Source organism: Terrapene carolina, unplaced genomic scaffold (genome assembly GCF_002925995.2).
Source record: "Terrapene carolina triunguis isolate 2854851 unplaced genomic scaffold, T_m_triunguis-2.0 Scaffold236, whole genome shotgun sequence".
Taxonomy (NCBI): domain Eukaryota; kingdom Metazoa; phylum Chordata; order Testudines; family Emydidae; genus Terrapene; species Terrapene triunguis.
In genome coordinates, this window is record NW_020664587.1 from 8,008,459 (window position 1) to 8,028,084 (window position 19,626).

The following is a 19,626-nucleotide window of genomic DNA, read 5'->3' on the forward strand; positions in this document are numbered from 1 at the left end:
GGGCAGTAGTTCGGTCAAGGGAAGAATTCTTCTGTCAACATGGCGCTGTCTCCATGGGGACTTAGACTGGTTTAACTACACCGCTCAGTGGTGTGGAGTTTTCACATCCCCCCCCCCCCCCCCCCCGTGCAATGTAGTTATGCAAACCTAATTTACTAGTGTAGACCAGGCCTAAAGCTTTTTGTAATACTAGAATGAACCGCATACCCTAATACACTGGGGACTCTATTGTGTATGCACTGGGCTATAAATCACACTTGTGGGCCTTATTTTCTGAGCAACTGTAAATAAAAACACTTTTTGGAGTTTGATGCAAACTTTTTGGACTTGTGAAGTCCTTGAGCTATACAATCTCAAACTAGGCTACATGACACGTCTCCAGAAAAGGCAGCACCCCTGACCCACGATGACAACTCACTCATCTGCTATTCACATAGAGGAAGTTCAAACCGAGAATCCCATCACCCAGGGCTATAGGGTTTTGGAAAGAGCCAACTTCTAAGTCCAGCACACCCCAAATAGAGTATCCTACATCTAATCATAACATTTATGTAACACCGTCCAGAAGACGTAGTACCAGATGTCAGAACTTGACATGTTTTAACAATATGTGGGAGATCAAATTTGCAGAGAAAGAGAGAAGAAAATGGGAAAGGCCGACGTGTTGTATTTCACTAGGGTTTCATTGACAGATACTTGGATCTTCATGCCATGACACTGTTCATCAGGTATGTCTGCACTGCAGCCGGGGTGTTGACTGCATAAGCTTACGTGACCCCCTGGGTACATACTTTCCTATGTAACCTGTGGCACCGCATGCCCACTGCTATTTTTAGTGAGCTAATTAGATTAAAGCTAGCACCGGTTAGTGTACGTGGACTGCAAATCACTCCCCGCTCCACATATCCACCTGCAGTGTAGAGACACTCCTAGAAAAAGATTAGGTATGCAAGAGCAACAGTCCAAATCTTTTGCTCCCCAGGCAGCTACAGGCAAAGTTACTACGTGATGCAATATTGCTCATAAAGAGCAGTGCTGAAGGGCCCCTGGTGGCCACTTCTTGGGTGAAGAAGTGATAGGATGCAAAACCAGGCCTCCCCAATGGGAGAAGGGAACAACAGAACGTGTTTTAATAACGCAGAGAGAACAGGAAGAGTATTTCAGTGAATCCTACAGGGACATGCAGGACTCTATGTAAAGACCGGATGCTCTTTAATGGCTGCTAATAGTGGGATAAATGATCAGAAACCAAACTGACAAAAAGAGTCTGATGTGAAATGATAGAACAGGAAGAGTTTTGCATAGGAGTCAATTTCATGAAGATCTGAGGTGGCAGCGATAGAAAAGGGAAAAGCAACCAACATAAAGGCATTTCCCAACATTTCATTGCCTGAACTAGTTGGAACGTATTTTAGAACCGGACATCCTAGGCCCAAACATGGGTCAATTTGATTTTACCTATAAAGGCATGTTTCTTCCGGCTCTATAAAGATTTCTTCCTCCTGACTCACTGGAGTCCAGCTTCGATGCAGTAATGATCTACCTTCTCAGTTAGAAAAGTTTGATTCACTCAGCCTCAGTGAAGACCTGAGGCCATAGCCACAGCTAGGAGCCATTTCAGAAAGGTAGGTAAGTTCAAAACTTGATTCAGTTACAAACAAAGCTGATGAATTATTGCAAGTATGTAAACAGACTAGGGTAGTCCCACACCTGTATGAAAAGCAAGCACACAAGATACCCATTTTAGTTTAATTCATGTTCACCTGGGTTAGTCACAGGAAAATCAGACTGGACTTTTAAACTTAACACCAAAGAGAGATTGCCTGGATGTTTCGAGGCAGTTTCTTCAGAGACGGAAGCATTAGTCCTGGAGCCGTGAGTGTAGTTTAAAGAGCTGCATTCACTTTGCTCAGCAGAGCGTTTTGAAAGTTCACAGGGCAAGCAGAAATTCTTGCCAGGAACAAACTGTGAATTGAATTTGGAACTGACGTGCCATGAAGGCATTTGAGCCTATGGTGGGTGACCATCACTATACTGACGCTGCAATACCTGCATAACGGAAGACCGGTGTCAAGCTCATTTCAAATACATCTCCAGTCAGGACGGGTATAAGAAATGTAAGCTCAAGCGCTTTCTGCCCCCTGAGGTTTCAGAGTGCTACACTAAGCAAAATGGGCTCAGTTTTCTTTTAATAAGCTAACTGTCAGGTCCAGAGATTAATGAACTGAGACCATAGCTCAAAAAACTGCAATTTCTCCACTTCCAATTAGCAGGAGGACCATATCTGCTCTTCTTCTACAACCATCTCTGGGGGGATCAGAGGGAGGGCATGGCGAAGCAAGCAGATGGACCAAAATCCTAGATGCCAACAAGATTCCAAATTTGACACTGAGCAGCCAAAACCAAGTTAAATCAGCACAAATCCAAACAGGCTTAAGCATGGAGGTAGAATTTATCCACTATTTAATTCTGTCACGTCATTCAGTTCTGGCTATCCCAAATACCTTCAGTCAAACTCTACACTACTTCTCCCATCAGTGTCAGCTCATTGCATTGTACTGAGCAACCTCTCAGTGAGAATTCTTGTCTGTCAGGAGACGATTTATGTCATGAGAGCAGCTCCCTTCCTCCTTTGTCTGAAACATGACTCATCATACAGGCTCAAAGTTAGATTGCAAGCATCACAGGGAAATGACCACTTACACTGGGGTTTGTAAAGTGCCATGCTCCCCAATAGCGCTAATTATTAATGACTGTGAAAGGAAGAGCCTGTGCACACAGCCATTTAAAACAGCAGTCTTATGATGCCACTATAAGCTATATTCACTTTGCATTCTTAATTACAGGGTGGATCAGCTGCTGCAGACATGCTTTAGAGTGACATGTATTCCAAGTAGCCTCGCTTACTCAGTGACTGTTCTATCAGTGGGTAATCCCCTGGAAGACCAAGGAAAGAATCTGGACTCATCCGAGGGTTCAGTTTCAGCACAGTTCCAGTCGGGACCAGTGAACAATTTCTGAAAATGGCACAAGGGGAGTAGATTTTGGCACCCACTGAGTCTTCCACCACAGTTGTCTGGACAAGGTGGTTTTTCTCACGGCCTCTCCTTATTCTGCTGCATAATGAAGTGTAGGAGGTCTGTAGGCTGTTTTATAATGAGTCCAAGAGAACACACCCCTCCTTATCTGAGTCATACAGCTGGGGAACTGTGCTAAAGAGCTGCAATTTAGTGCTTCGGAAAAGAGATTGGGGGAAATAGGAATGGGAAATTAGTGAAATTAGGGGTGTGAACTTCTAGCGGCTCCTCCAAAGTTCTCCCCAGAGCACAGTTCTCACCCACCTGTGTGGCAAGCTCAAGCCATACAGATGGGGGCAGGTGAGAGACTCGGATGCGGATATCCGCGGACCATTTTTGCAGATCGCGGATTAGATGCGCATAAAAATTTTGTATCCATGCAGGGCTCTAAGTATCATCACTAGCCAGTCAAGACCATTTCAAATAAGAACCTCTGACACACACGCATACTCATCCACACCCTTAGGAAGAACCTTGTTTAACCAATTTTAACGAAAAGAATAACAGTATAGATCTAGCGTAAAAGGGTTGCCGCACTTTCTATCAAATGCTTCACGACAGGTTAATACGCTGTCTGGGTAAGACTGCCTTGTGATAGCAAAGCTGTTCTTTCACGCCACAACTCTGAAGAAAGCTACAACTTCAAACCAGCATGTTCTCCCACCCAAGCGTTCGTGCTGCACCTCCATTAAAAAACTAGTGTCCCGTTTCAGTCACACATTTTAGGCAGCTGGCCCTTCAAGTCCACATTCACTGTTGTCGAACGCACAGCTGACACGGTGCTTAGGAGGATCACGTTTTAGCATCACAGCAATCCCAATGTCCATGTTAAAACGTGGGCCAGTCTTGCCTGATGAGCACAAAGTATATTTTAATCACTTGATAGAATTCTGTTAAGGTCAAAAGCTCTAACAATTTGCTAACATGTTTACCACACACGCTGGTCCCTCCCGGTGCACTTAAACTGCACTTGCAAAAGCATCCTAAGCCTTTCTCCCTGCAACACACAACCATTTCCTGCTGAAATATAGGACATTCCAATCTGAAGCACATTTAAAGAAAAGTAAAAACACATGAATGAGATTCTCTAAAGTTAAAAGCAATTTTGTCGAGGGCACTTGTGATGCACAGACGAGATCACACTTTTGTCTGCACTGAAGTCCTACAGTTCTCTTTTATTCTTGGGATTTTAAAATTGATTCAACCTTGTTTTCTCCTCCTGCATTTTGTTTAGACGCAGAAGAGCTGTGCTAAAAGATGAACATGCCCTTAAGCTGCCTACAGTACTTTTCATCCAACAGAAACCATGTCATTGACTGGAGCTAGCTTCTTATATATTCAAGGCCTCGATTTCCTGACACACTCCAAGCTGATTGCCTCCAGCACAGTCAACTAGTGGCTTAATGTTTTCCTGTAGATGTGTCATTGATTCCCAAGAAGCTTGGTGATGGAATTTCTGGGAAATTTCATGGCAACGTTTTTGCCTCAAGTTCCCAAGGAGAGTCAGATATCCTGATGGATGAAATCCTGCAACAGAGCAAGGATCTCTGAGTTTTATTAAAAATAGGCATCATCCCTCAAATGGTGTAATCTGGTCACGCCCATTGCAACACACTTTTGTATTGCACTATGCACCCACCTTAAAAAAAGGAATAGGAGAGTCTTCAGGCAAAAACCTCAATAACAGAATCCTTTATTTTGTTAGCTGACATTCATAGACCCCTCCCACCCTCTTTAAAATGGCAATAGGTACCCGGATAATCTTTTAGAACACCGGGGCCTCTGATATACAGGATCAAGAAACACCAAAAATCACAAGCCAAGGTGAGGTAGAAAAGAGCTCTAAGTTAGGTAGAGATGTTAGGCTGGCATCGTTTTTAGTGATTTTTTTTAAAGCAGGTTTAATTTAGTCTCCACACAGTCCAAACCCAACTTAGAGCTCATTGCCAGTGTACAAGGTTGAAGAAGATAAGGAAATCTTCTCAAGGAATTTCATCCCAGATGTGTAGGAGTCACACTAGACTATTAAATGTTCAGGAAGTTTGATGAAGCTGAGGGAGGTTACAGGTATTTCCAGATTCCACTGAAGAAAAATGGAAACTTTTCATAGACATTCAGAGTCAGAACAGATTGTATACTGTTTTCTCCTACCATATTTTAGATCAGTGGCTCTCAAACTTTTGTACTGGTGACCCCTTTCGAATAGCAAGCCTCTCAGTGCGACCCCCCCTTATAAATTAAAACCACTTTTTAATATATTTAACACCATTATAAATGCTGGAGGCAAAGCGGGGTTTGGGGTGGAGGCTGACCGCTCGCGACCCCCCATGTAATAACCTTGCGACCCCCTGGGGGGTCCCAACCCCGAGTTTGAGAACCCGTTTTAGATTAAATACAGAGGACATGCTCCTTCCCCCACCCATTCTGCAGAGTAGTGTGTGAAAGAGGAACAAGGCAGGTGTCTCAGACACTGCCTGACTGAGGGAGGCTCTCCCAGTCCTCCTGCTGAAATGTTAATGCTATCCGTATTTTCTTATGACACTAGTGTTAGACGGGAACTTAGTGAGCACACACACTCGAGATGATCACACTGAGTGACAGGGTGGATGATGCACCAGCGATGGGAGTCATAAGAAGAACCAGGCTAGATGGAATGTGTTAGAATCTTGCTTTTGTTAAGAAATAACCTCAAACCCAGGATATCAGGGTTTTATTTCGCAACACCGATGGTTTGTTGGGAGCTGGCATTGCATTTAGCCTTTCATGGATTTGTTGCTGGCCTGTACCACTTCATGCTAAAGGATTACCTTTCACATAAAAGTGGTTCAATTTCTTTTTATTTATGGGAGTTACTGCAAGCAATCTACCAATCACCAGATGAGTTTCTGCTCTTAGAGAACTCCCCCAGATAATTCTATAGATTAGACTTCTGTTTGTGAGCCTCAGAGCTTGTCTACATGCAGAGTTGCAAAAATTCAATTTAAGGGGGTATTTTAAACCTATGCAAAAGGCTGTGTGGATACGTAAGCGGCACATGAGTTTTTTGTTTGGGGAGGCCATTCCCAGGAGTGCCAGAAGCTCTCTAGAATTGTGGGGCCACCAGCGACCGGATCGTGGCCCCTCTCCCACTCTGGCCCACCCCTGCACCACCCCAAGGACATGCCCTCGCTGCACCCCAAGGCCCTGCCCCCTCTCGGGCTCTTCCCCCGAGGCCCCGCCCTCACTCCGCCTCCCCCCCCAAGGCCCTGCTGCTCACTCCTCTCTACCCCCGTCGCTCGCCCTTACGGCAGGAAAGAAATGATGTGGCCATGGCCAGGGGTACCAGAACAGGGGAGGCCAGGGAGCCTTGGTGCCATCACTTTTAAAAGTGGGAGGGCTATACCCTCCCACCTTTTTTCCTGCCTTAAGGGTGAGCAACAGGGGGAAGGGGCAGAGAGGAGCGAGCAGAGGGCAGGGCCTTGGGGAAGGAGGCAGAGCAGGGGCGGGGCCTCGCTGCAGAGTCGGGGCAGGACCACAGGGGGAGGGGCAGGAGTGAGGGCAGGTCTTGGAGGGGCGGGGAGGGCTAGGGGCTGGGTCCGGGTGCTGGTGCCCCCCCACACACACACACTTCTAGGGAGCTTCCAGCACTCCTGTTCCCAGGGTACAAAGGCGGCAGGCAGGCATACCTCCAAAGGGAGGCGACCCGCATCCAGCATTTGCCCCCTGCATGGGCAGCCTTCTTTATTTTGGGGAGTCTTAGCCTCCCCAAGCCTCCTATATGTGTTGCCCATGTGTGGATACTTATTTCAGGTTAAACCAGATTTATTTCAGTTTAGCTTAAGTAGAACATATTTAATCTAAAATTCAAAATAAGTGTCTACGTGAAGATTTGCACTGCTTTACCTAAACTGGTTCAAGTTTATATGTAAACCAGGCCTAAATTTATGGCATTTCGATCTTTTTCATGTCATATTTCTTTATAGAAACCAATGCATCTTGCCCTTAATTTTCCTAGATGTGGCTCCCACACTACTGTCGGTGCACTTAACCTCATATGCTCTAATTTTTTTATATGGGACTAGAAAGACTTTTTTAAAAAGCCTTAAATTTGAGGGACATATGTATTCATGCTGTAAGCTAAGGCCTTTGTCATCTTAATAAAAGTGTTTGAAAACTGGCTACAGCACTTATGCAGTAACTTCCTTACAACCATCAACGATATGCATAGTTCTATTGGAACATTAAATAGCCCCACATATTGACAGAATATTAAGTACATTTGTTCCAGGAGTGGGAAGCTTTTTGACTCTATCAAGAGGTCTTCTGCACCTTTGAAATCCCCAAGGAAAGTCAAGGTGGCGGAGGTAATATCTGGAATATTGGACCAACTTCTGTTAGTGAGAGAGAGAAGCTTTTGAGCTCTTCTTCAGATCATGCAAGGAAAGTCAGTCAGTCGCACCACTCTCTAGGTTAACATCACCCCCAACACACTTGAGCAAGTCAGATTGATGGGATAACCTTCCGAAGATGAACTCCCACGTGACCATAAAGCACTGCCACCAGACTGGTCCGATGTCACACTTTAGGACCAGTTATAAACATTTCCATTATGCAGGAAAAAGAAACGACAAAGGAAAAATACATTCTGATAGCATTTTAGCCCATTCCCTATATCCACACTCCAGAAAGTCAGGCCACCATACACAAAACATCCCAGCCTTTCACAGCCAAAAAACCCCTCAGAAGACGGGTCCCCCATTTATCATCCCTCAATGACTCCAGAGCGAGGCCAGGTATACACCTGGAAGGCTACAGTGGCTTACTACACTGACAAAGCACTTCTAGTGTGGATGTCATTTACACAGGCAAAACTGCTTCTCTGGTATCGCTTATTCCACTCCCACCCCCTCACTCCCCAAGAAAAATAAGCTATACCAACAAAACTGCTGGTATAACTTCATCTCCTCTAGGGGCTTTTGCTGGTACACTGATGTCAGTCAGGGTCAGGATTACACTTCTTCATGCCCCAGACCAACACAGCTATTCCAGCAAAAGTTCGTTGTGTAGAACAGACCTAAGACCATTTAGTTTACAAGTAAAAATATGCCAGCCTTGCAAAGTAACCCTGGAATCTAGGAGACCTGTCTAGCATAGCGCCATCACTTAGTGATTTTGCAGCTAGGACTTCAGTTAACAGTTCTGTTAACGCTTAACTGTTAAAATCAGCTACTGATGTACAAGCCAGAGTAGTATCTATCTCCCTCTGTCCTAGATGTGCTGTCTCTGAAAGTAGCAAAACTAAGTCTTTCAGGAAAGTAAGCAAATATGACTCAAAAAAAAAATTAGTAGCCATCTGTTAACTATGGGGATGCCATTTTGATGACCACTTTGGTGTTTCTACCTTCCTATTAAATTAAAACTATATAAGAATTGGGAGGTAGGGGAAGAGAGACAGCGAGCAAGGGGGAGAAGGGAGGGAGAGAGAGAGAGAGGGGGGGTGTGTGTATATATAAGATGTCTTGACCTTAAAAGCAATTTTCACCTTAAAAGCAACAATAGACTCCCGTCACAACACATACTGCATTTCCCCAACCTCTTCCACCATAACAGGGCAAAGTAAGGACAGTGCGAGCCTTTAACTTCCCTGCCTTTTGTACATCTCTGTCCAATGCCATCTTAACAGGATTTTTATTTGAAAGAACATCTTGTCTGTGTTAATATAAGAGAGCCCGCGAGAGCTGTCCCATAAAAATTCAGGATCTATTCAATGGGTTGGTATCTTTACTCAAGCTGTGCAATAAGAGGAATCTATAGATGGCACATAATCAGGTGGAGAAGACAGACTTTGAGGGCAGGGGAGGACAGCGTCACCCTTCTTTCTCACTAAAAACTACAAAAGTTTCCGGCGCCCGGGCAGCCCAGCCAAGACTGAATAGATCTGCCTTCCAACACCTCATAAATCCAAGGGGAAGACACTATTAATCTCCACTGACAGCAGAGAAGATTGAAGTTTTACTGCCCCCCACACGACTTATTTTTAGCAGCTCTTGAACAAGTCCGGTAAGAAGAAAAAAAAAATCACTATCTTAACCTAAAGCAAATTATTCCCCTAAAAAGCACCAGAAATATTCAAGGTTATAAGACTGAGAAACTGATTTAATGGAAAGGGGATGAATAATTTACACATATGTAAGTGCTTTCCACCTCCAAATATCAAAGTGCTTTTTGTGAAATGTGGCAAGTGCATTCGCCCTCTCTCTCACACATGGGAAAATAAAGGCACAGAGCTGAAGTGACTTGTCCTAAGTCACACAGCCCTTTCCCAGAGCCAGGAATCGAACCCAAGACAGACTCCCAATGCCATGCTAAATTCATTAGTCTACAGCAAAGTAATCAAATTCTGCTTTCAAAATGTGAAGTACGGGGCTGGCACTTGTGATTAATTGCCAGGTATCCATAGTACATCAGGACTTGTCCACTCCATGTAGTCGGAGCATCAGTACCCCAGAATTCAAGACCACAGACGTCCCTCTGTATAAAGCAGGGAAGAAATGGCAGAGATAGAATCAAGTAGAAAGAAGACTGCCGACCCCATTTTTCAAAATATTAAAGGTGCCCCCAACAGCTCCGTGATGCCATACACAAGTTGACCATTCTGCATCATTTCCACACTGCGGCTGTATAAAATGTTTAATTGCAGTCAAATCTGGGGAATTTTACTGGGCTCTGTAAACCGGCGTCCCTGCACCTGACAGGCAGCAGCGAGCAAGATCAGAGATCGTTCCTTAATGAATGCAGCACAGAACCAGACTACGGTGATCAGCAAGGACAACGTGTTGCATAGTAAATAAGTTTAAACACAGCAAAGAGAGAAAGGAGAGAGACAAAGTAATTCCCCTCTAGTTACTCTTCTCAGAGTCAGACATTTCCCCAAGTCTAATGCGATCTATGCAGGTTTCGCAATCCTAGCATTCCATTTCTATGTACTTCACAGCTTCACCTGCAATCCCTGCCTCAGCCCCAGCCAGAGATTGTTAGACTTCTCCTGCCCTCCATTACTCACCGAATGCAGCTGGATTTACCGGTCTCGAGAACAGTGTCTGCCCCATGCTTAGATTCTTTTCAAAGTAGCTCTCTGAAGGCGGCGCGGGGGTCGGGGGGACCACACACCACTACCCTGGGAGAGTACGATAGCCTTTTTAAAAAGAGATAAATCCACACTGGAGGGTGGGGGAAAATCCAGAGCCTTGCGACCGGGGGACTGCCAGAACTCAGGAAATAGCCTGGGTGTCAGCCAATCCACCGCAGCTCCTGTTCTTCCTGTATCCCAGGCCCAGGCACTTGTGATTCTCATAAATAAGCGTCCATGCCAGCTCCCTTCAAGCAGGAATGCCTGTCATTCCAGAGTGCACACTAGTCAGGGGAGGAGACTGCCAACCACACGCTAGCCGCTTAGCTGCGTAGTCCAAATAATCAACACCCTTTGCTCCTTACATCAAGTTTAGCAGGAACGCACCAAGAGGCTGAGAAACAGGAAGGAGGGGAGAGGGAGATTTTACCAGAGAACAGTTTGCAAACAGTATTTGCAGCCATTTCACTTCCCAATCAAAACCAACTAGATACTACAGTATACCTGGGCCTAAAAATATGAACCAAAATAAGCTGTTTGGACCCATCAAGTCCCTTTTGCTACAACAATACTGACAACTGATATTGTACAAAAGCCTGGTATGTGGATTAAAATTAAAGGAGCATCAGAAGGTTAAGACCATATTTAAAAAAAAAAAAACCTATACATTTGTGTTACAAATGTCCAGAACTAATGAACTGTAAAAAGCTGAGTTTTCTTTTCATTACTTACGCTGTTTGGTTACTTTTTGTAACTTCTGTTTGGACAGTAAAACAAAATGAGTCTCTATTCTGGTTCTCGTGCACTAGAACGATGCTGAGATGTTTATGTTGCAAACACTGCAAGGGGATATTTGCATTGCAACAAAACAATCTTTCATCTGGAGTTTAAATACATTTATATTATAATAAATATAATTGGGTTGTTCGTTTTGTAACCAAAACCTAAATGTGGGGCCTGCCTAATGTGACAGGGCCCCTTGAAAGGAATCGGCTCTCACCCAGAAGAATCTCCACATCTAGATTTTCTTTGCAGAAAAAGCTATGATTAATAGAAATGGAAACAATTTTTGTAAAACCCACAAACATTCCCACATTGCAGCATCACGATAGCGAGTGGAAAGCAAAAAAATGAAAACGACCTGAAATTCTCCGTGGTCAAAGGGAGCGAAATGCTGAAACCAAGCAGTAGAGAATGCTATTTTAAAAATTCGGTTTTAATAATCCAAAATGACATCTGTAACACAGGTGAGGGAGTTTGTTTTAAGCACCTAATCAGACAGTGTCTCTAACAAAGTCTGCTGCGGCATCGTCTTGCAATGTAGCATTCTGCTCCAAATCCAGCTCTCTAGTCTAGCTCTAACCACCACTAACGTCCACTATGGAGAGCCCACTGCATCACAGCTCTTCTATTTCACGGAACAGAAATCGCCCTCCACAGCGCTCTGCTTGACAAAGTGATCACATTTCCTAATGCACGACCTGGTCACGCGCAGCCGATGCGGGTGGCCGAAGGACATAGCCATTTTCCAAGTGAGGGCTCAGTCCGCCAAATCAGTAGCTGGGTACGTAATGGATATTACAGATCAAATTAGTGCATTAGATAAGAGCAGGTGTTTGCTCTGCTACCCTTGAGGATATATTGAGCCAGTGTACGGTACAATGACTGGCTGGCCTGTATATAGCTTGGGACATGCTTTATAATAAAAAGTCACCAAGTAAGTTATATTAATGCATGTGGGAAAAGGTGGTGGCACCTCTGGTGCCTATGCTGACAAGTTACCTGTGAAATCATGTGACCTTTAGATTCACTCCTCCACCTTTAAGCACAGCTGTAAAACATGCACAAAGCAAAGTGCTCACCCTCTGCTCTACCTGTAGATGTAACGCGCTTTGCATTAAACTGTCCCTGCTGAACAAATGGTTCTTGTTTCCATGGCCAGTTTCAAGGCAGCAACAAAACCATATGGAGTAATGGATTTGCAGACACACGTCTAAACGTCCCCCCGTCACAGAACTGCTTCAAGATCTTGAAAGCACCGTTCTTATCTTCACCCCCCACAATGCATCTTCATACTCTAATTAAATGTATCATGGTTATTCTTGCTGCCGAGTCAGACAGGATCAAAAGTACTGTGTCTTTACAGAACTTTGAATCCATATTATGAGCAATTAAAGTCCTCTGAATTACAGATGCTCCACTTCTCGCAAAAGCTGTTTACTTTGAAACATGCAGAATTCCTTTTAAATACACAGCTATGTGAAGGAGACAAAGTCCAGAGGTAACAGGGCTGCATATTCTCTCTGAATCAGCGGAGGAGAGTTGTCAGGAATATCCCCGCAGCGATGGAAAAAATGCAACAGGAACCGAACACTGATCTAGTCTCACTTTAGCAAGCTGTGGGGTAGGGTCTGTGGCAGGATTCAAGAACCAATGCTCCCTTCCCATTTGAAGTAAAATAAGAAAAGCCTGCACACTGAAGACAAAGGACAGGCCATATTCAGGGCATAGCTTCAGCCTTGGTCTACAACACAAAGTTAGGCCAATGTAAGCCACCTTCCGTTGACCTAATTGTGCACGTGTCTACACTTAAGTGTGTCTCCCACCTATGTAAGCGCCCCATTACACCACCTCCCCAAGTGGCACTGAGCCATGGTCCATGTACGGAGGTTCATGCAGTGAGAGTGTTGATGCCACGTTACTTATGTCGACCCTAACAGTCCTCCAGCAGCTGTCCCACAATGCCTGACATTGACTATTCTGGTCACAACTGTGAAATCCACTGCCTGGGGTCATGGAGACTGGAAGCCCCTTTAAAGAGCCATGAATTTTTGAAATGCTTCCCCCCACCCCGCCCCGGATTGCCCCACTTGGCGAGCACATCTAGATGCTCCCTCCATTGTTGCATGCAACTGCCCAGCTGACCAAACCTGGCTGGTGTCCAGATATGCCACAAGCCAGGACCTGTTTGAGACTCCCCCACACAACGGTTAGTCCTGGAAGTCAAGCACAAGCAAGCCCGATGCAGGGGAAGGAACCTTGGGTAAGTGTGTCCATGTATTTTCCATTACAGTGATGTACTGTACTGCCATTGCCCTAAACTGTACTCAGTTTCATGCAACCAAGCAATTCCCTCCTCATTTCCCTTGCCCATGGTGAGCCACACACACCATGGCTGGAGCGGTGAGTGGAACCATGCACAAGCACTCCAAAGCAGAAGCGTCAGTAAGCAGATCTTGTGTCAAACTTTAGGGGAGCAAGGGAAGCGAGCTAAATTAAATAAATTAAATTAAATTAATGGAGATATCCCATCTCCTAGAACTGGAAGGGACTTTGAAAGATCATCGAGTCCAGCCCCCTGCCTTCACTAGCAGGACCAAGTACTGATTTTGCCCCAGATCCCTAAGTGGCCCCCTCAAGGATTGAACTCCCAACCCTGGGTTTAGCAGGCCAATGCTCAAACCACTGAGCTATCCCTCCTCCCCTGAATCTTAGCTTTTGCTTTCTGTTGTGACTATCCTGACAATGGTACCTCTGTGTTTTATCTGTAGCTGCTACCATGGCACTTCTGAGGGGCTCTCCCTCCACACTTGTGGAATCACCTGGACCAGATAAGAAGGAGAAAGAAGAGGACACAGGATGAAATGTTCAGCGAGATCATGCAAGCCAGTGCTGCATCAGACCACGAACAGAGAGCCTGGAGGGTGATATTGCAGACTGCATGAAGGACAGAGCAGACAGAAAAAAAGTGCAGGACATAATGGGGTTTCTCCGGCAGCAAACACAGATGCTGCAGACTCTTATGGACTTCAGGTTCAATCACAGGCTCATCTCCCTTTGCGAGCCATGGAGAACTCCATTACAGCACCTCCCTACACCCACACCTCAACATTCCATGAGGCACAGGACCACATCCCTTCCCCGACCACTCCACCCAAGGGGACATTAAGGACAACCACAGCGTCACACACCCTGACCTGTGAAAGCCATGGTTGCTGCATGTGTACCTGAAACGGACAAGAATGTTCATTTCCTATGTTATGTTCCATTCCTTTCCCACACTGAATTTTCCAAACTCCAAAATGATTTCCCACTGACCGGTAGCAACCTGGCATTGCACGCTTCCACCGTGCGATCACCACTCGCTCCTCCACTTAGCGCCGCTCTCATTCCGGCCTCCCTGCGCTGCAGGGATGGAGCAAGCGCCACACACAGATCCAGGAACGTGGGCTTGTGCATCTGAAAGTTCTGCAGCCAGCGCTCAGTATCCCAAGCCTGCATTACGATGCAATCCCACTAGTCAATGCTAATCTCTCCGGCCTGGATGCGGCAATTTCACCATTTGCAGCTGCTCCACGAACGCCACAAAACAATCTTTAATTTGTTCTCGCTATGTCCCACGGTAATCTGCCCTCCACGCAATCAACCTTCGTGCACCCCTGTGCTTGCAACACTTATGACAATAGCACAGAGCTGCGCAGGCTCCATGCTGCTGTAAGAGATGGAGGACAGCTAGAAGGGCTGCACGGGTTAGTGGGATTTTTAAAAAAAGACATACAAATTATGGGCTATAGATGACATTATGGGATAGAGACTGTTGCATGCTGGGAAGCTGACCCCTTGTTCCCCAGTCAGCCCGAGAGACTCATTTCTGCCCTACCATGTATTGCCAAAACTCCCCAAAAGAGAGAGTGCTGGACAATGGCAGGTTGCACACCGGGATAACGACACTGCACATCGACACAAGGACTCCTGGTGAGTATGTGCAGCATCAACACAAGGAGCCAAGTACGCACGCATCTGAGCGGCATGCTAACTGCGACGGCTTCACGCGGGCGTCACTTCCATCAGCAAAAGTTTGCAATTTAGACATGGCCTAAATTATAATTACTCCTGGTGACTGAGTGGGAGTTGCAGGACTGAATTCAAGCCAATAAAGTCTCAAGTGACAGGACAGCAAAAGTAGCTATTGTGCAGCAACATTCAACCTTCAAGCCCTTTTATAAACAAAACTGAGTCTAATGAAACTTCCCTGGAGCCTCCAGCAATAGTGGGGGTGGGGAGGGGGGGAAGAAGAGAGATCTAGCTACATTTGTGCACTTCCCTAGTGTAGACAGCAGTGAGAACAATATAAAGGTACCTCTATTGGCACAGCTTTTTCCATATAGTTTCTAAGCCAATCTAGTTAAAATAGTACAAAAATTGTGCGTAGACTGGCTCTTATAAATCATAATCAAGGAGGATGACAACACTGCTCATAGTAATGCTTCCCAGAGCGGAAGTGTTGATACCTGCTCCCAAACATAGGAGTATATTGATTACCCAGCAAAGAGCTGCAAACTATGGCTAGGTGTGGACTGCAGAGAGGTACTGGGGACATCCTCCACAGAAAGCCGCCTATTTGGCGTTATATAAAGGAAACCACTTTGACTTGAGAACTTGGTTGTTACGTATCTCTACTTTGAGACAGGTCACAGAGTTACCTTTACAGCTTGAAACTCATCATGATCACAAGCACTAGCTACTCTATGTGGACACAGGCGTTCACACTCTAGATTCTGACCGTCATGTGACTCAGAAAGTTCTGCTCCATGATTCAGCCCTAGCAGAGTTAAAGAAGAGAGGATTGCATTACTCACTCCACACAAGCTTGAGCTGTCCATTCAAAACCAACGAACGATACTGGGTGTTTTCCTTCAGAGCTTGTCAGCAACAACATACCTTACAGGGAGATTAGGTAAAAAACAGGGATCTTACCCCAAGGTAAAGGGACTAATTTTTAAAAAGATAAGGCAACAATACTGGATTTATAAACATCCTTTTAGGGGAAAGATCAGTAGGGGGACGTGATAATACACTGAACATTTTTTAACGAAGTTTCTCTGTTTAATTCTCTCTCACACACACACACACACACACACACACACGTGCATGCACACACACCCCGCCTTCCCCCCCCCAATCATTGTTCACTTCAACTGAAGGACAAAGTTGTCACTGCATGCTAGCCAGTCTGCAGGATTTTGTATATAGCTAGGAGAATCCATAGAAATGAATTAACCCAAAGACTCCCAGAGTGCTGAGTACCTGTAAAAGTTGCCATGGTCTCTGGGAGTCTCAGGCTCAACCGCCAGCTTCCTCGCATGTGCTATGAAAGCCATTTTGACTTGATTTCCCATTACGCTTTGCACAAACATTTGGAAAAGGTATTTGCTATGACTGACCGACCAATGTAAAGTGAGTGGTTGGAAAGGTGGGTAGTAAATCGAAAAGGTCACAACAGCGAATGCAGCATGTGACCTCCTCCTCTTCTCCCAGATCATGAGAAAGCTCAGCCCATTACCCTCTGTGGAAACAGAAAGGGTTTAGTCACAAGTCAACTGGCATCCCGTTTAGATTTTGGATACTTTGATCATACTTTTCTGTGCTGGAAGCACACTAGGAGGTCAGTGCAGTAAGCCAGTTACTGGTCACCTGCTTTCCTTGTGAACTTCCTATTCAGTTACCAGCTGGGAAACTCCTATTTCCTCGAGCAGTTTGCTGGCCTTGTATCCTGTGATTACTCAAAAATTCCAGCTTCTTCCTGATCTCAAACTGAAAGGGAGGAGACGTCGTGATCCAACGAGTTGAGGATAGCCACAGTCCTGCTGCTTTCTACTTAACACATACTGGATACCAGTGCTAGGTAGGCCATACATCTGAGAATGATGCTGATCAGGTGGCTAGAGCACCAAGGATGCTTGCAAACCCCTGTCACAATCCCAGCTAAAATGCTTACATGACACTTCTGTGCATAGATGCCTGGGTGCCAAGTCCGTGGTTCTATGGCCATAAGCCTGTTTCTACTTATTAAATGCCACTCAAAATAAGAGCAGATGTTATGTGGCGTGATTCTCATGTCTTCTTCCATTCTTCTCCAGCCATCCTAGTTAAAATGGACTAAATATTTGTGATGGACAATAGAGCACTCCTTCCTCGAATTTTGAGATCCAGCCGCATCTTGGCTAGGTCATGATAATTTCAAGGATTCATGACTATACGGTCTCTCTAGGCCACGGACTCTCCTAGGCAGATTCCAACCACTCCTCAGAGCCTTCTGAAATAGGGTTAAAGTAAATAGTGGTCAAAAGCTGACGAAAGAACAGCAGCAGATACATTCCAACAAAGCACCACACAAACAGCGAAGTGACAGCATGTTCTACTGACACTTGGTGCAAGGGGCCCCATCTGTCACATTCGAGTTGCATTACTGGAGGGCACCACAAACTGGAATATGGAAACATGTGTTACCTTTAAGTTTTCCATTCTTTGAAAATTATACACAACTTCTAACCCTCCCCTGCCCGCCCCCACCTCCGTTTTACTCATTTAAAACCACCATCTCCTCTCTCAAAGAGCAAGAGCTGTCAGAAGCAAAATATGCAGAGTGAAACCAGGAGGTCATCTAGTTCCTCCTAATGCAAACCACTGGGATGAAGGGGGAATAGTATGAGAAACAGTTGTAGCATGCATCGAACATACATTCTCTTTCCTTTTAAGACCAAAATATATTCATATACCAAGGGCAGGTCCACACTGGGGCGGGGGATCGATCTAGGAAACGCAACTTCAGCTACGAGAATAGCGTAGCTGAAGTCGACGTTTCCTAGATCGAACTAAGTTTTACTTACTGCGGGTCCACACGGCGCAGGCAGGTTCCCCGTCGACAGCGCTTCCTCCTCTCGGCGAGCAGGAGTTCCGCAGTCGACGGGGGAGCGCTTCTGGGATCGATCTATCGCGTCCAGATGAGACGCGATAAATCGATCCCAGAAGATTGATCTCTACCCGCCGAATTGGGCGGGTAGTGTGGACCTACCCCAACACTCGGCTGGCAAAATACAGGAATAATTGCTGCAAAACAGTGTGAACATGCTAGCCAGATAGGGTTAGATCACCAGTTTATGGAAGGCACTTTACTGAGCACAAAGTATGTGAGCCCTGTCCTGAAGAGCTTAGAGTCGAATGCAGAAAAATAGCAAAACTAAAAAAGGACTCCTTTAGCAAAGCTGCATGACCTTTCTTGCAACCTTTAGGATAGTAAAGGACTAGTATATGGCCAGGCACTAGATATGCAGAAGTTATAAAAGCTAATTATTACTAGTAATGTTTATGGCTACAATCCTTTGTAAACTTCTAAACATAGTAAAAATGTAGCTCTACCCCTAGAAGTTAGTCAGCATAAATACAGCTTGTGGCCTGCTCTTGCATATCATTCTGAAGTACTTAAGATACCATCCCAACTAACTTTACTCTAGTCTGGTGCATCAAGGTGGCAAACTATCAGCTTGAGTTGAATGCGTCCCCCCACTGCCTATGGTAACAGAGAGAAGAGTGGTGGGAAGAGCTTTCTACACAAACTAAAATCTTATTTCCTAGGTTCCCCTTTTGCTGCAATGCCCTAGAAAGGGTCAACCCCATGAAACATTACAGCATTTACTCTGCTAACTTTAAGTGCCTTTGTTGTATGTATACCTCAGAGAAGGAAGCTCTGCTATCCCTGATTCCTAAAGTTACCGAGAATTTGATATACTGAAATTACACTCTTTTTGTAAGTTAATAAAACATGGAGAAACAGAACCAGACAATGCAAGGGAATCTTACCATCCTTCACTTACTTGGCTCTGACTAGGGAAATGGATAAAAGCGCTTTAGTTTAAACTTCTGGGGTACAACCAACTTCCACATGGCACCTGCTCTATTTTAATTGACTAGACTAGGAACCCCTTGTTAAAATGCAAGACAAGTTAGGCATAAACAGGGTCTGCTTCTGATCATTTGGGGCACACACATTTGGAAGAGAAACCAATATTCCCCACCACAGTTTCACTCTTAAAAGGAACTGCAAATAGACTTGGCTAAACTCCATCACTTGTAAGAGTCAGAAATTCAGGGAGGAAGATACTTTTTCACCCATGTAACTCAAAACATCTCTAAACATTGAAATTTCGCAACTACAGCATAGTATTTTAGATCCACAAACACGTTTAAAAGCTTCCTTCTGTAAGTGAAGTATGTTTTACTAGGAATTTCCATCAGCATGAAGCTAGCACATAATTACAGGTTTGATCTCCCTGTCTATTGCACAAATATGCCTTCTGAAACAATTCATGAATAAATATTTGACTAATATGGACACGGCTCCAAAAGGAACCATTCCAGTTTATCAACTTCGTGGTTCAAGTTAATACAGGTCCCACTCTATATTTACCTGAGGAACTAGATAACACTTAAGGAGATGATCTAGCCACTCAAATTAATACAGTTTATAAAACGATTAAGGACTAACTTGGATGGTGAGTGTCCAGAGCACCACACATACAAGTGTAAGAGTGATTAGTAAGAGAGCATGAGGGACCCTCACTGAGAACACTGCTGCACAGCCACCAGTCACTCCTGCCCAGT

The 19,626-nt window shown here is 45.0% G+C and overlaps 1 protein-coding gene across 5 annotated transcripts in view; it reads right to left on the reverse strand.

Moving 5' to 3' along the window:
* Positions 1–19,626, reverse strand: part of PHACTR4 (phosphatase and actin regulator 4) — a 61,219-nt gene that overhangs the window by 21,243 nt on the left and 20,350 nt on the right. For 2 of the 5 annotated variants that reach the window (XM_024203362.2, XM_024203356.2), the window contains exon 1: positions 10,120–10,423. The exons of the other annotated variants lie outside the window; for them this stretch is intronic. In XM_024203362.2, the coding sequence (XP_024059130.2) occupies positions 10,120–10,165 (46 nt within the window). In that variant the 5' untranslated portion in view covers positions 10,166–10,423. Of the gene's footprint in view, positions 1–10,119; positions 10,424–19,626 lie in introns of those variants that run through there. 5 annotated transcript variants of the gene reach the window in all.